This window comes from Trifolium pratense, linkage group LG3 (assembly GCF_020283565.1).
Source record: "Trifolium pratense cultivar HEN17-A07 linkage group LG3, ARS_RC_1.1, whole genome shotgun sequence".
In the NCBI taxonomy this organism is placed as follows: Eukaryota; Viridiplantae; Streptophyta; class Magnoliopsida; order Fabales; family Fabaceae; genus Trifolium; species Trifolium pratense.
In genome coordinates this window covers 44,814,455-44,831,072 of record NC_060061.1, presented here as the reverse complement: position 1 = coordinate 44,831,072, position 16,618 = coordinate 44,814,455, and the positions used below count along the sequence as shown (strand labels likewise).

At 31.1% G+C, this 16,618-nt stretch overlaps 1 protein-coding gene and 1 pseudogene across 1 annotated transcript; one reads left to right on the top strand and one right to left on the bottom strand.

Moving 5' to 3' along the window:
- Positions 1–701: 701 nt before the first annotated feature.
- Positions 702–3,487, bottom strand: LOC123918885 (cytochrome P450 71D10-like). The gene is made up of 2 exons (XM_045971054.1): positions 2,477–3,487; positions 702–1,417 (listed from the first exon to the last, which is right to left on the bottom strand). The coding sequence occupies exons 1-2, from the start codon at positions 3,365–3,367 to the stop codon at positions 800–802; spliced, it is 1,509 nt and encodes a 502-aa protein (XP_045827010.1). The 5' UTR covers positions 3,368–3,487; the 3' UTR covers positions 702–799.
- Positions 3,488–8,121: 4,634 nt separating this feature from the next.
- LOC123915200 lies at positions 8,122–16,328 on the top strand (annotated as a pseudogene).
- The last annotated feature ends 290 nt before the right edge of the window (positions 16,329–16,618 follow it).

The window sequence follows — 16,618 nt, the reverse complement described above, 5'->3', positions numbered from 1 at the left end:
TATTCATGAGGAAAATACCCATAAACATTCATATTGAATGAATGTAGATTGATAAAAAAATGAGTAAAAATTACAATGAAATAGCTTATTTATAGAACCTATTTGGAGTAACTAACTCCCTAACTATCTATATTCTTAACGCACTAAAACAAAACCGACTCATTCACGACCCATTCATCCAACTATATCTCCATCCAATTCTTCCACACTGTTCGAATATTGACCTGCCTTACTTCATAGTCTCAAGTGTGTATATATACATGTAGTCTTTGAATCATTTTGATTCTCCAAAGGTTAATTATGCTAGTACTATTTAATGACATATTATTACATATTAATTAATTTTATATCTACATATTTAATGGTTTTATACTAAGCCTTTCTTAAGTCTTTCTACATATTAATCATTTTGATCCTAAGCCTTTCTTAAGTACCGTCAACTAAGAATAACACCTAGCGTTGAAATTCACAGGGAGTGATTAAAGTACACTTAACAAAAATAACATTAACACTATACATATATTATTTTTACGGTAAAAGAACACTACATATACTGTATTATTTTTCACTAACATTATATTACTTATCTTCTTAAGGCTTATGATCTGTTTGACCCAGCTTTTTTTAGAGCTTATACAAATAGCTTATGCAATATAAATTAGGTTTTATACTATTTTATAAGTTCACACTAGTGAAAATTGTAATTTTATAAAATATTTTATCATAAACTATCTTGACAAACTTATAATAATATATAAAAATTGTATAAACTCTAAAAAAAGCTGGGTCAAACGAGCCCTTAACATGAGCTATGGTAAATAGTGGGAACCAACCACAAATCATGTTTTCTTCTTACGGTTAATCCAAACGATTCAGTCATGTCGAGTTCATCAGCCTTATCCCCATTTGCCATTTTCCAATCAAAATGGTAAAGTAAATTTGCAAGTGAGATTTCCAAGTTAGCAATACCAAACATCATACCAGGACAAATTCTTCTTCCAGCACCAAATGGAATAAACTGAAAATCCACACCTTTGTAATCAACTGAGCTATCAATGAATCTTTCTGGAACAAATTTCTCACCTTCGATCCAAAATCTTGAATCTCTAGCTATTGACCATGCATTAACAATGACTTTACTTTTGACTGGTATTTCATATCCATTAATTTTACATTTTTCACTGCATTGTCTTGGAAGTAACAATGGAACTGGTGCATGTAAACGCATCGTTTCTTTTATAACTGATTTCAGGTATATGAGCTTGTGGAGATTTGGTTCATCGACATACCCTTTTTCATTATAGACACCTCTTACTTCAACTTGTGCTTTATGCATCACTTGTGGATTTTTAATCAATTCTGACATTGCCCATTCTAAAATGGTAAATGTGGTGTCGCTTCCGGCACTAAAGATATCCTAAAAAAGAACATGACATAAATTATAATATTAAATATTTTTTTTTTAAATTCACAACTATGTTTTTTATACAAAGAATGGTGTGCAAGAACTTAACTATGACATCTCGACTATGCTATTTGAATTAAGTTATATGAATAGCATACTGTTATGAAGTCGTGTCTAAATCATAATTACATCAAATCCATAAATTATGTATATATCTTTACCATTAAAAAAAAATCCATAATTTATTATCCAATGCAAACAAATTTTAAAAATATTGTGGTATTGTTGTGAGATCCACGTAAAATGACACATTTAACATGCAACATCATAGCCTTTAATACTAGAAATTTATGAAATTTCCATTTTTATTAAAACTTAGTAAATTTTGAAATATACTAGGCAATTTGTAACATTCAGAAACTATATATTCCAGCATGCTCACAATTTCAAGAACAAACTTTTCTTTCTTATCATTTTTGTCATCCAAAAGGCCCAATATGATTTTGTTATATTTCTTAAGGAAAGTACATTAGATATGGTGTCATTAAAAGATTTGAAAGGACCATGTGATGTGGAGATTTGCTATGAAAAGAAAAAAAGTAGTACACCAACTTATAGACAACTAAAATAATTGAGTTATGATGAATTAATCAAAAAGTTTCTATAAGTAACTTGCTAGCAAAAATCTACGGTTTGACTCAATTATGGCCATTATCCAAAAGCAAACCAGGGGATTGTTTCACAAATACTTCAAAAAATCTAGTTCAAGTACAGTATGAGACAAAACACAAAATAAAAAATCATATGAAACATATTCTTTTTTTTTTATAGATGATTTTTTTTTTAAATGCCAAATTGTTACTATGTTAACATATTGTTTTTTTTTTTTTACTATGCCAAATTGTCATAAGGACTTGAAGCTCATACTTCCAACTCTTTTAATCCTTAACTCAACTAGTTCAACCAGTTAAATTACTTATCTCACCCACTTATAAGATGAAATATGTTACTAACCAAAATTATTCCAATATTATTCATAGACTTTTGATACTGTAGTAACATAGTACTAACCAGAATTGTTGCTTTGACAACGTTGTCTGATAAGGGATGTTCCAAATCATTGTCCTTTTGCAGCTTCAAAAGAACATCAACAAGATCCTCCCCTGTTTCTTCCTTGTCCTTAGTTTCCAAATTCTTTTGTTTATGATTTCTTACAACATTCTCTAGTATCTCATCCATTTCCTTATGAAGCTTCTCAATTCCTTGCCTTAATCCTGTAAGAACTTGAAGAATTCCAATTGAAGGAAACAAATCTGCTAGAGAAAACCCTCCAGCCATCTTCGATACATCTTTCATAAGTTTCCTATACTTTTCTTTACCTTCAATTTGTGCACCAAAAGCTGTTCTTGAAGTTAATCCATAAGCAAATGAATCAAGCTTCTCACTAATATTTATAGGTGACCCTTCACTCAAAGTTATATCTTTGACAAGATTTGCTATTTCTTCTTCCCTTAGTGATCGAAGAGATTCGACGCGCTTTTGTGATAAAAGCTCCATAGTACAAATCTTCCTCATTTGTCTCCAATAGGATCCATGTGGAGAAAAAGTCATTCCTTTATATCCATAAGTGATTATTTCTGCTGCAAGAAGTGGAGGCCTATTTGCAAAGTTGAGATCATGTGTTTTCATCACTTCTTTAGCCATTTCTTGAGATGAAACAACTATGCAAGAAAGTTCACCAAGCTTCATGTGCATGAGAGGTCCATATTGTTGTGCTAATTTTGCTAGGGATTGATGAGGTAAGGCTCCAAGTTGATGGATGTTCCCTATGAGTGGAAGTTTTCTTGGTCCTGGTGGCAATTTGGAATTTGTTTTCTTAGCTTTTGATTTCCATGTAATTTTGATTACTATGAACAAGAGAAAACCAAGGGTTGATATGAGAATATGAAGCTCCAACCCCATGGTTACTTTGGAAATGAACTCTCAATCAACTCAACTTAATTAGTTTAAGGCATTTGTGACTATATATAAAGAGAAGTTTTTTATGTTTTGTTTTCTTGGGTGCATGCACCAAGCATATTCCCCAAATATAGAGAGAATTTCCTTATGTGTTTCTTGCGTGTCTGGTTAATTTCAATTTTTTATCCATTTGTTATTTAAGTAGTGGATGTTATAAAACTGAGAAATAAGAAATTTGACACCCCATGCAATTCTCTATTTAAGTATCGAACTCAATTCTCTACTTAAGCATCAGATATATAAAATCTTGAAATTTTCAGAATTTTACATTTTTTCTACTTAAGTAGAGGACTAAGTTAGCTACTTGACTAGCTAACACCTCATATAAATAGATCAAGTACTCTATTCGTGTGTGTTCGTTCATCTCATCCCTCAAGTTGCACAACGTTAAGTAGAGTTAAATTGAAGTCTTGTTGGTCAATGAAAAATATGCTTAGTGTCTGATATCATGTGTGACTTGTCTGGTTATCCAATTCTTCTATGCTTAAACGATGATCTTTAATAAGTACTTGATACAATTGTTGTCCAATATGTGTGAATTTGTGAGATGATGATCTTTATATTATGGGTATGCCCTTGTTTGTATTAGATGGACACGTGCGATGAACTTTATATGAATATGAGGTATTAGCTAGTCAAGTAGCTAACGCAGTTCTCTACTTAAATAGAGTACAATGTAAAATTCTGAAAATTTCAATTTTTTACACGTCCGCTACTTAAGTAAAGAAATGTAGAAGTGTCAAATTTCTCATTTTTATAACGTCCGCTATTTAAATATGAATGCCAGAAAATGATTCAAATTCCTCTTCATTCTGTTGTGCTCAGCAAAGGAACTGCCTAAACATAATTTTTGGGATCCAAACTTCTCTGTTCTTTACCCCTCTTTTTTAAATAAAAATATAATATTATTTTAACAAAATTAACATTTGTTGAATTGGACGGCGGTCAATGATGATTTGACTTTTATATGGTTAATTTGGAACAAAGTAGTTTCTTTGAAGTTGTCTCATTTTGAAACAATAAAATATTCAAAAAATTATAATATATATAAAGTTAATATTATGAATCTTTATTTTATGGACTATTATTTTTGAGTTGAACTTTTTATCCTCTCTATTATTACATTTATTGGAATTTTTGTCTCAACTCATGCCTTTTGTCATAAAAATTGTGATGTTTTATCGTTAATTTTAGTATTGAGACAATAAATCAATTTTTTTTTACAAGAAAATACCATTTTAATATAGCTAGTGGAAAAATATTGGCAGAGATCAAATTTACAACAAATTTATAAACAAAGTCCAAAAAATTGAATTAAAAAGAGGAGAGTTTTCATGAGTTTAACAAAAATGAAATAAATATTGGGTATATTACTCAAATATTTAAGTAACTCGATTTTCTCAAGTGAAAAAAAAATTTGAGAAAATAATGTGGTATCTAGAGTCTAGACCATTGAATTATGAATAGAGCTGGGTATGCGGGCTAGCCCGCCCCGTTTAACCCGCCCCACATAAGCCCGCATATTAAACGGGGCGAACAAGCCCGTCATCAAATATAAACGAGTTTTAAAATTAAGTCCGAGTTCGGTCCGCGTAAGCCCGCGGGTTAAACGGTTAATCCGCGGACTATTACAAAAAAAACTTTTTTCAAAATAATAAACAAAATTAGTAAAATATTGATATAATAAAAGCTAAAAAAAACTATATTATTAATAATTTTATGTTATAACTTGAACTAACAAATAAAAATAAATAAAGTTTGTGATATATCATTGAGTTTATTTATCTTCTTTTTGAAAATAATGCAACTAAAATTAAATTCAACTCGTTTTTATCGTAATTATTTCTCCACACATACTTCAAATCCATAAAATAAACCCAGATGATATTGAATAAGAACTTTAACTTGTTCAAAATATAAAAAAGAAATTTAATAGTCCAAACCAATATTAAAAGTACAACCAAAAATCTAATACCACCAACCGATTCAAAAACAAAACAGTAATGTATATAATTAACTAAATGAAAACTGAAGGAAAATAGTCACTCCTGCTCGATGCCTCCATTGTAACACTTGAATTGGATCATGATGTTTTGTGTTGTTGTTGTCCACGTGAGTAAAAATAGGAGTGTGTTATTGCTTTTTATAATTAGGTTTAGACTTTTTTTTTTTTTTTGTTAAAAGTGTTGAATTTGGATATGGACCAAATTATTTATAAATGATAAATTTTGTAATTAATTACATATATAAAAAAAGAATGCGGGCCACGGGCTAACCCGCGAACCCGCGGATTTAACCCGCATAACCCGCGGTTTTAACGGTCCAACCCACACGGGCAAAAATATAAACGGGCCAAAAAAAAATGGTCTTAAGACCGCGCGGCCTGCGGGTTAAACGGGTTGGCCCGCGGACCTTGGTCCGTATACCCAGCTCTAATTATGAATATAAAATAATATTTAAATTTAAAAAAATAGAGAAAAGTTAATTGAAGGTTGACGAGCACAATTTAACTTTCAAAAAAGTTAAGTTGGCTTGACGAGCGCATATGCAAATGCAAGGAAGCGAGGATCCACTCTCCAATAAATGTATGATTTCAATTACCATCTCTAATCATCTCCCAACCGTGTCAATCACGTTGATATGAACATGTTAAAGCATAAAGAATGAGAAAAGTCATTTATGATAGAACTAAACACAACATGTGTTTCTTGCTGATTTTAGTTTTGCTTTTTCTTCCCTCATCCTTTTGAAATCATATCACATATCACAATTCTAATCTTTTCCTCTCACTTTTTTCTTTCTATCTATCTTTTGTCTTTTTTTCTTATCTTTTTACATAAGACTCATCAATTCAATTTAGGGTAAAACTGAAATTTTAAGGGTTAATTTATAATAAAATTGAGATTTTTATTTAAAACTAAGATTTTGCTCGAACTTTATAAATTTTCTAACTATCCGTTACTAATGATTAGAGCATCTTTTTCATTTTTTCTCACAATAATTTATCTTTCATCTATAACAATATATAAAGAGGATAGAGGAGTTTAGGCTGACTTTTTTTTGTCTATTTTGCCCTTCCCTATAACACTTAACAATAATACCAACAATATCCTTGATTTTTTTAATAGCAACAATTTTTTTTATTAACAAACTCACAATAATATAAGACATATCTTTTTTTTTTTTTTTTATATAAAGGTGATAGGGGAGTTTGGGCTGGCTTTTTTTTGGCCCATTTTGCCCTTCACTATAATTTGAAATAACACTTAACAATAATACCAACAATACCCTTGATTTTTTTAGTAGCAAGAAATTTTTTTTATTAACAAAGTCACAATAACATAAGACAATTTTTTTTTATTGACATAAGTTAGACACAGGAAGGCGCGAAACGCGTTTGTCTGACCCGCTAGTTAACTATTAAAATGAGCAAAACAAATAATCTACTTCTATTACTCCCTCTAGTTTTTAATATAAAAAATTTAAAAATTTAAAATTCATAAAATAATTGATATATTTTATTAAAATATTGAACAGAAATATCAACTATTACATAAATTTCAAAAGCAGATTATTATATTTATAGTATTAAAGATTAGAGGGAGTAAGATGTGAAACAAATGCTGCCTTCTCTTTTTCTTCCAATCCTCTCACTTTCATGAGAACAGCATTATAAAGAGTAAACGCCCACAAAACGTGCCTCCCAAGTAACTGACTTTTGATGTGGTACACACCATAATGCAAAATATAAAATTGCGAAATAATCTTACTCACTTTTGCCTCAATAATAATACAAATATAACAGGGATGATGAAGTGGCCAAAGCCAATGACGTTCTCATCTTGTGTTAATAATTAAAAATTGTGTTAAATATATTTTGAGTTTTTATAAAATGAAGACCTTTAATCCTTAATTTTTATAATATTTTTAGTTTTACAAAAATTCGCTAAACGAAATTTTTAATCCTTGCTAATATCAAATTTGTTTAATTAACCTTAAACTCTTAAATATTTGAATGAATTTTCTTCAAGCATGATTAACACTTTACAAAATTTTCATTTACTAAAATTTAGAAATATTAAACACGTGATGAATCAGAATTCAGAATAGAATCATGAGAAAATAATATTTTGAAATCTAGGATAGATCCGAATGAAAAATAATCGTAACTAGTGAATTGGTCGTTTTAAGTAATTAAGTTTTCTCCGTGAAAAAAAGTAATTAAGTTTTCTTCTCTTAATTAACAAATTTCTATTACCAACCAAAATCCCCAATTTTGATTTTATTTAAGTTCTTATTTTTTGCTATTGATAATTCAGAGGTCCTTGAGAGACGACCAACTGCATTGTTACTATGTTCTTTATTTTGTTTAATTATTTTGACCACGTACAACAACGATCAATTAACCGGTGAAGCTTAAACTTTTTCTCAATTTTTTCATCTATCTCAAATCTAGAAAGAAAAAAAAAAGGAACAATTTATTTTTAAAATGCATGTGGGCCAACTCTCCCGCCCCATTTTTAAAGCAGATTAACCTGCTAAAAACAACGGATTAAACGGCCTGACCCGACTGCCCGATCTATTTTGCCACCCCTACCCAACACACATGAGCACAATATTAACAACAATTTCAAATTATGGAACCCGGCAACACAATTTCAAATGGCAGAAACCTCTATGAGTGCTAAAAGCCAACTATGATGCTAATTAATTTGAGTCAAGATGGTTCTTGGGGTATGGGAGCCATCATTCTCAATGATGAACGTGCAGCTATGGCGGTGGCTACATGGAAGTTTGACAGTTTCTCCGATCCCCTCACTGCGGAGGCGTATGCATTGTACAATACGATCGTTCTGGCCAAAGATTGCTGCTTCCGAAACAGAAGAACCCTTTTGCCTAGAACTTACACCGGTAACATTGTTCTAAGAATAAGACAACAACTTAGGTTTTTTGTTATATAATTGTATAGGTTTAGATATATAAACCAATAGCTTCTCTTCTGGCCCTCCATGTTTCTTTTTTCCTCCATGAATTTCCTTTTTTGCCCTTCAATAAAAACTTCGGTTTTTATTTACCGAATTTTTTTTTGCCTTGAAAAAATCTTTGGTTTCTGTCTTCCGAATTTTTTCAAGGGCAAAGTGGAATTTTTGGGATATAAAAGAAACATGGGATCCCGAAAGAGAAGCTATCATCAAAGAATCCATCTTTTCACACCCATTGGATTCCCTCAGTCACCCCATGAAATGACAAAACTAACCCTCTCGTTTTCTAGGATGTGAGCACTTTTTCACACTCTAAGTAGCGAGTGGCAATATTTTTAGCTCAAACCCAACATATCCACCCCCTAGAATGAAAAAATCATGAAAAAATGAGTCTGCATTCTAGAAAGCAAACTCAGTTTGCAGTTTGCTATCTAGAAAGCGAACGTCGGCTGCAGTTTGGTATCTATCTAGAATGTGAACTCAACTAGAGTTTGCTATCTAGAAAACGAACTCTTTTTTTTCATAATTTTTCATTCATAGGAGGCGCATACGTCGCGTTTGAATATAAAATATTACCACTCGCTATGTATAGTGCGAACTCAACTGCAGTTTGCTATCTAAAAAGCGAACTTTTTCCCTCCCAATTTTTCTATTTACACACTCACATCCTAAGTAGAGAGGGGTAAAATGGGGTTTTGAGGGGATGGTCATGACTCTCAGGGGGTGCGAGAAGTAGGATTCATCATATAAACCGTAGAAATAATATTGTAGCCCACTTTGTGGTCCATTTTGTACTGTTTGAGCCCAATAAGGTGTGATTGGAAGATTTACCTTCCCAAATTGTAACACGGACGAGTCTAGCATGGGAAAGACATGTAGGTCTCTTATTATGAGAAACAAATTTTCACCATTACAAAGGTCTACTATAGACTATAATAAAGTGTCCACACCATATTCTATCATCGTTCATCAAAATTATTTTTTAATTTATATATTATTATTATTATTAAATTAATTATATGTTATTATTAAATTAATTTTTATATGCCAAAATTAATCTTTCTTTATCTTTCAAAGTTTATATTGTGTATGCAATTTTTAATCTTTGTCGATATTATTTTCATTTCTTAATCCTTCTTTATTTTATTAGTAATTGTATTTGTTATTACCTTCATTTTTTATGTATGACCAAATATCAAGAGTAAGGGAAAAATGGAATTCTCCATATTAATTTATTTTTTATCTGCTCAATTCACTAAATTAACATTTATAAAGTGTGTTTGTTACATAATATTTGAGAGAAAAATCAACATTTTTAATAGTTTTATTTGTGTTTCTTTAGGCTTTTAAACAATTTCTAGTCTAAAAATATAATTTTTTCCTTAGAATAGAAATTAGTTTATTATTTTAATAATTATTGTAAATGAGAGAGAATACTTTAAAAAGTCACTATTAGGAGGTTCGATCCCTTGCAACTGCTATCAAAGAGGGCTGAAACCACTTGATGTCAGAACTGACCACCGAACCATTAGGTGATCCAGTGGGCCGGATACTAGTGGGAAAAAATCACTATTATATAGACAAAAACAAATCAACTTAAAAATGAGATATTAAATTAATAAAATGATATATTTAGTACAATGAGTCTTCCTCTTATGTGTGTTTAATCTATCAACCTTCTCTATTTCTGTTTACATTGGTTTTTGGTAAACAACCGCTAGCTTAAATTAATTACTTGCAGGATCAACTAGTAAATCCTAAGACATGTTTTGTGCATTGATTATGAAAAAGATTGAATGTTCATTATTGAAATAAACATTTACTGAGATTAATTGCGGGAAAAAGGTAAATAAAGACGATTGAAAAAGAGTTTTAAAAGCGTAAATTGCACATAAAATGTAAATTGAACAAGAAGTTCACTCGAATGAGAGAACCATTTAAAACTTCAAAAGATAAATTGCAATGAAAGGTTAAAATTGCATTGAAATGTAAAAGTTTTACAATGAAAAGAAATGGTTCACAAATTCATACATTTTCTTCACTGCACAATTTTCTCTCGAAGGCATAGATACTTTAAGTTTTGTGAATTTTCTGTATCTGAATTGTGACGCCTATTCCAACTGAAGAAATTTATATTTATAGACATAGAAATAAGTAACTACCTACAAACGTGCTTCGCCAGCTATCCAAAGCGCACAATCCCACGATCCTTCTTCAGTCTTGGGCGAGTAACTGTCTTCCGAACCAAACTGCCCTTCGAATCCAACTACTACTTCACCTGAAACTTCATGCTTAAATGAAAATAGCTCAAGTCCATAAAACATCTTTCTTTCGAATGTCAGCATTCGAAGCCTACATTATTGTAATTTTTATTCAAAAGTTTAACATGCTAACGAAAGGGATTCTTAGACATATTTTCTTCTTATTGATGCAATCTATTACTAATAATTCAAATTATTCATTTTCCAACATTTAATTGTAACATAGTACTAACCAAAATTGATGCTTTAATAATGCTGTCTGATAAGGGATGTTCCAAATCACTGTCCTTTTGCAGCTTCAAAAGAACATCAACAAGATCTTCCCCTGTTTCTTCCTTGTCCCATGTTTTCAAATTCTATTGTTCATGATTTCTTATAACATTCTCCAGCAATCTTTGACACATCTTTCATAAGTTTACCTATACTTTTCTTTACTTTCAATTTGTGCACCAACAGCTGTTCATAATCCATATGCCAATGAATCAACCATTTCACTAATATTTATAGGTGATCCTTCACTCATAGTTGTATCTTTGACAAGATTTTCTATTTCTTCTTCCCTTTGTAATTGAAAAGACTCGACAGGAGGTACTTTTAGGGGCATTTTTGAAAATTTGAAGGGCGAAGAGCTAGCAATCGTCTTAAAAGAAATAATTTAATCAAATAATTAACTAAGTTTTAACAAACTTTCATTCAAAAGATATTGATAATCAAAAAATTGGTTTTCCATGCATCTCCTTAATTATTTTTTAGATAGATGAAATGAATTCAAAAGGTAGATCGAAACTCGCACATATAAAGTGAAGGGATCAGGATTCGAATCTATATCATGACGTCCGACCTAACAATTTTTATATTTTTATTAGTTGAGTTAGGATATGTGAGACTCCTTTATAATTAATTATTTATAGAACAAAGAAGAAAAATTGAAAACCAAAATATGGAAAAATAAATTCCCACCAGTGCACTTTCATTGGAGGTGTTCCACTAAACATCTCAATTGTCTATTTTAAAGAAAATTATTAAAAATGCAATTATAAAAAAAATTAAGGGCTGAAATTGAACCGGAGATAAAGTGCACAGGATAAGACCTCCTCTTCAAATCCATTACTAAACATATTTTTTTCTCTTGAAATTTTTAAGAACTAAAAAAACAATTTTCCAACTAATTCAAAATGTCCTTAAGGTATTAGTAATTATCTTTATTATGCTGTTCTTATGAAAGTGAGACTATGGAAAAAATAAGATGCATTTGTTGGACATCGTATAGTTTTGATGGAAATTATACTATCTCTCACAAAGTCAACTGATGCAAATCATGTGAAAGGATCAGAAGAAAATAATTGAAGAGAAAACAATAAAAATAAATTTGTGATGTGTGACATGACATGATAACAAAAGGACGGGGAGACAAAAGAAAAACACTACTTTAAATTTGCGATGTGATGTAATTTTGTTTTGTTTTTTAGACTACTCCCAACGGGATTCAGATTTACTGCTGTTGGGATTCACAAAGTTTCACAAAGTTGAACAAATTCAGACCATCCAAATAATCCAATGGATTATCCTAATTTAAAAAATTATTTATTTTAATTTTAATGAAAAAATAACGGGATCCACATGCCCCACACGCTTTCAAACCAAAACCTGTGAAAAGTGAAAACAAATCGTCAACCACAATTTCACGGTTGCGATTTCGCACAATGAAGAACTTGTTCGGGTCGATGGCACAACGAGAAGAACGGTTGAGGATGGCGCCGCGGCACCGCGAAGAAGGAACGACGATGGACGAAGCAACAGAATGATGTCAGGAGAATCGGCTGAGATTTCGCTCCATCAAACGCCATCAGAACAGATGCGGCTGCCATCAAACGCCGTCGAAGAAGCGCACGAGATTTCGCTCCACCCATCATCTTCCTCCCTCCACAATTGATATATGCTTATTGATTTTACACATCCTCTATTTCACAAATCTCTTTCACAGGATTTATTGTTGTTCATTTTTTTCCTTTGATATCAGGATTTGTTTTGAAGTTAACACAATTTCATTAAGCAAAAGCAGGAACTTCCATGGTGGTTACAAACAGCTGCAGATACATCTGCAAAACCAGAAAAAGATGTTTCATCTACATACTTGTTTTTTATATAATTTATTTTTTATTTTAACATGTGTATGTGTGAAATTGTACTTTCTTTTAACCCAACACGTGAGTATGTCCATGTTTGCATAAAGGCAAAAATCTGGTCCATTGGATTATTTGAATGGTCTAGATTTGTTCAACTTTGTGAAACTTGGTGAAATCCCAACTGCAGTAAATCCGAATCCCTCGCAACAGTCACTATAAGAAAACATGGATTTTGTGACGGATTCGATATTAATTTATTGGCTGTTTTAGTTGCCGGTAAGTTTGTGGCTGTTTTAGCCTCCGCAAATTGAATAAAAACGGCCACAAAATTAAAATATATTATTTTTGGAGCATACTGGTAACTTACCGACGGCCTAAACTGCCGCAAACTTAAAATATATTATTTCTGTACGTGCTGGCAGAGTACCGTTATTACTTTGCGGGGGCTTTGGGCGCCGGTAAGTGAAACCGGTTTAAAATAAATAAATTCGTTGGCAGGAGCAGCAGCCTCTATATATAGTCGTTCTTTCCTTCTCATTTCATTTCCACCATTTCAATCTCTCTCTAGGATTTTCTCCTACTTCTCTTTAAATTTTTTTCTCCAAATTTCTTCTAGTGTTTGTTCTTCTAGATTTGTGGAACTATGGTGGCGTTTGGTTTGTAACTTATGACAATTATCGCGTATTTCGTATTTGGTTTGTAACTTATGACATTTATCTCGTATTTCGACTATCGTATTTGGTTTGTCATTTATAACAATTATCGTGTATTTCTTTTGTAATGTATGTCAATAATCATGTATTTTGTTATTGAATATTTTATTTCTAATTTATGTTTTTTATTATATATTAAATTTTCTTTTTATTATTTATTTAAATAAAAATACGTTTTTTTTAAGTTTTTTAATAATTATATTTTCTAAATTAATAAACAAAATAATTAAAATAAATAATTTTTTTTTTAAAAAATATATATTTAAGTTTGCGACGGTCCAAGCTGCCGCTAAGTTAAAATAAATAATTGTATTTAACTAGTATTTTGCGGTGGTCCAGGCCGCCGGTAAGTGGGTCTGTGCGTGTTCTGATAGTTTGTGGCAGTCCTGGCCGCCGGTAAGTTTGTCTGTTTGTGTCAGTCATGTGCCATACGTTTGCGGCAGTCCTGGCCGCCGGTAAGTTTGTGTCAGACCTGTGCCATAAGTTTGCGGCCGATTAAGCCGCCGGTAAGTGTTTCCAGCGACCATTTTTGCGGCCCATCATTGCCGCCAGTAAGTTCGCTGATTTTTCAACTTTGTGACAGTTTTTCCCACTTTGAGGGGGCCAAAAGTTGCCACTAAAATGGCTTTTTTCTTGTAGTGGGTAGTGTTGAATTTTTTTTTTAAGCAGTTAAAATGGTCCAATGGTATTGAAATTAATTGAAATTAATTTTCTTTCAGGATATCTTTAGTGCTGGAAGTAGAACAGTATCCAAAACCTTAGAGTGGACAATGTCAGAACTTATCAGAAACCTAAACTGAAGTAAGAAAGGTGTTTGATGCAAAAGGGATTGTAAATGAAGCAAACCTTCATGAACTAAAATATGTAAAATCAGTGATAAAAGAAACCTTGCGTCTACATGGTCCGGTAACATTGTTACTACCACGAGAATGCAGTGAAAATTGTGAAATTAATTATGAGATACCGGCCAAGACTAAGGTCATAGTAAATGCTTATGCAATTGGAATGGATCCAAACTACTGGGATGAACCTAAGAAGTTTTATCCAGAAAGGTTCATTGATAGCTCAATTGATTACAAAGGTTTGAATTTTCAATTTATTCCATTTGGTGTTGGGAGAAGAATGTGTCCTGGTATTACATTTGACATTGTTAATATTGAAATCTTATTAACAAATTTGCTTTTCCATTTTGATTGGAAATTATGGTTAACGGTTTGTTTGGTTCAACATAGGGGGAGGAGAGGTATTTTAATGAAGGGGAAGGGAGGTGAGGGGAGGGGAGGTGAAATTTGTACTTACACATATGTTTGGTTCAAAAGAAGGAAGGTGAGGGGAGGTGAGAGATTTTAATTAGATATATGTTTGGTTCAAGAGGGGGAGGGGAGATATTTTAAAACTAATTTACTTTTTTATCCTTATAATTTTCATGTAGTCCGACAATTTTATAGCTACTTGGTGCGAATTAACCTACTATATATCCACAATATTTTCTCAATTTTTATGATTGATCTAACCCAAAAATAATATTTATAAGTTTAAATTACCTATAAATATATTTAAAAGAATTTTTTGATAATTATTAAAAAAGAAAACTTGTCCTGATACTAATATTGTACAAAAAAAAAGTAATATTTATTTATAAGTATAAAGATCTTGTACTAATACTAATATTGTAAAAAAAAAAAAAAAACTCTTGTATTATAAGTTATAACGTAACAAACTTAAAGATATTTTAAAAAATATAATAGTGCATATAAATACTAATATGATGCGGGTACAAAGTAAGTAACAACATTAATTTTCTATAAAAAAAAAAATAACAACGTTGATTCAAAAAATTATATGAACTTTACAAGATAACAATGTAATACAAAAAAAATTAGCACAACAATTTAAGAATATAAAAAGACATGCGTAACAATAAAAAAAAAGTTTGAAAAAAAATATTAGAACTAAAAAATGGATAATTTTGGCATTTTAAAATAATTATGAGGACAATTATGTCAAAATAATTAAAATGATAATGATATCTTTCTCCTTCCCTCCCCTCCCCTCCAAATCCCCCTAATTTGGGGGAAGCAAAAATTGGGATTTGGAGGTATTTTGCTCACCTCCTCTCACCTCCCCTCCTAAAAATTGAACCAAACACAATTAATTTAAAATATCCACTCACCTCCCCTCCAAAACCCCCGAACCAAACAGACCCTAATGAAATAAAGGCCGAAGAACTTGACATGAGCGAGTCATTTGGTTTGGCTGTAAGGAGACAACATGATTTGTATATGATTCCTATCATGTAATCTCTCCGTCCTAAAATAATTGTCACATTTTACTACTGCACACTTGTTGCCGATGCACAATTTTGATCATTAATATTTTTAGTTGTATATTATTAAAAATTATGAAAAATTGATATTTTGATAGTACTCATCGTGACAAATCTAACAAGATCTCATATGCTAATATTTATCTTTATACATTACTAAAAAAAATATGGTCAAAGTCGCTTCTATAAATAGTACACTCAGTCAAATTGTGACAATAATTTTGAGAGAGGGGGAGAGTCATTCAACTATTAAGGAGTTTTGGTTTCTACTTCCAACCTGTAAATTTTTTATTTTCAGACTGTTAGGCCAATATAGAAGCACATTCTAAAACCAAACTGGAAAATTAGGTGACTTTTTTCTTCCTCTTTTAATATCGGTATCAATACACTAATTTTGGACGGTTTTTAATATCCTCGTTATTCTTCTGTTTGACATTGAACTGATCGATTGATACGATTTGTTTGCTTGTTTTTGCTAGGAGTTGTTGATTCTTAAACTCGTACTGTGTTGACGGTCAATCAATTCAGTAATCGATCCTCTCATTAATGCTCGTTAGAATTAAATAGAGGTTGTACACACTTTTGTCTATTTAAATGTTGTATTACTGGTTAGGGTACTTCACTACTTCCTTTTTCTTTAATTACAAGATTTTTTTACAAAAAAAAAACTTTATCTTTAAATATAAGATTATTTATTACTCTTTTTCTAATATATCATTCATTAATATTTAATCCTGTCAATTTGCATTAAAATAAGAAAAATCAATATTACTTTATAGAGGGATT

What these genes read in the sequence shown, in the direction of transcription:
- LOC123918885 (XM_045971054.1), bottom strand. Translation starts at nt 3,367, where the DNA reads ATGGGGTTGGAGCTTCATATTCTCATATCAACCCTTGGTTTTCTCTTG. An exon ending in TTGTCAAAGCAACAATTCTG is followed by an intron (nt 1,418 to 2,476) that starts GTTAGTACTATG and finishes GTTCTTTTTTAG; the next exon opens with GATATCTTTAGTGCCGGAAG.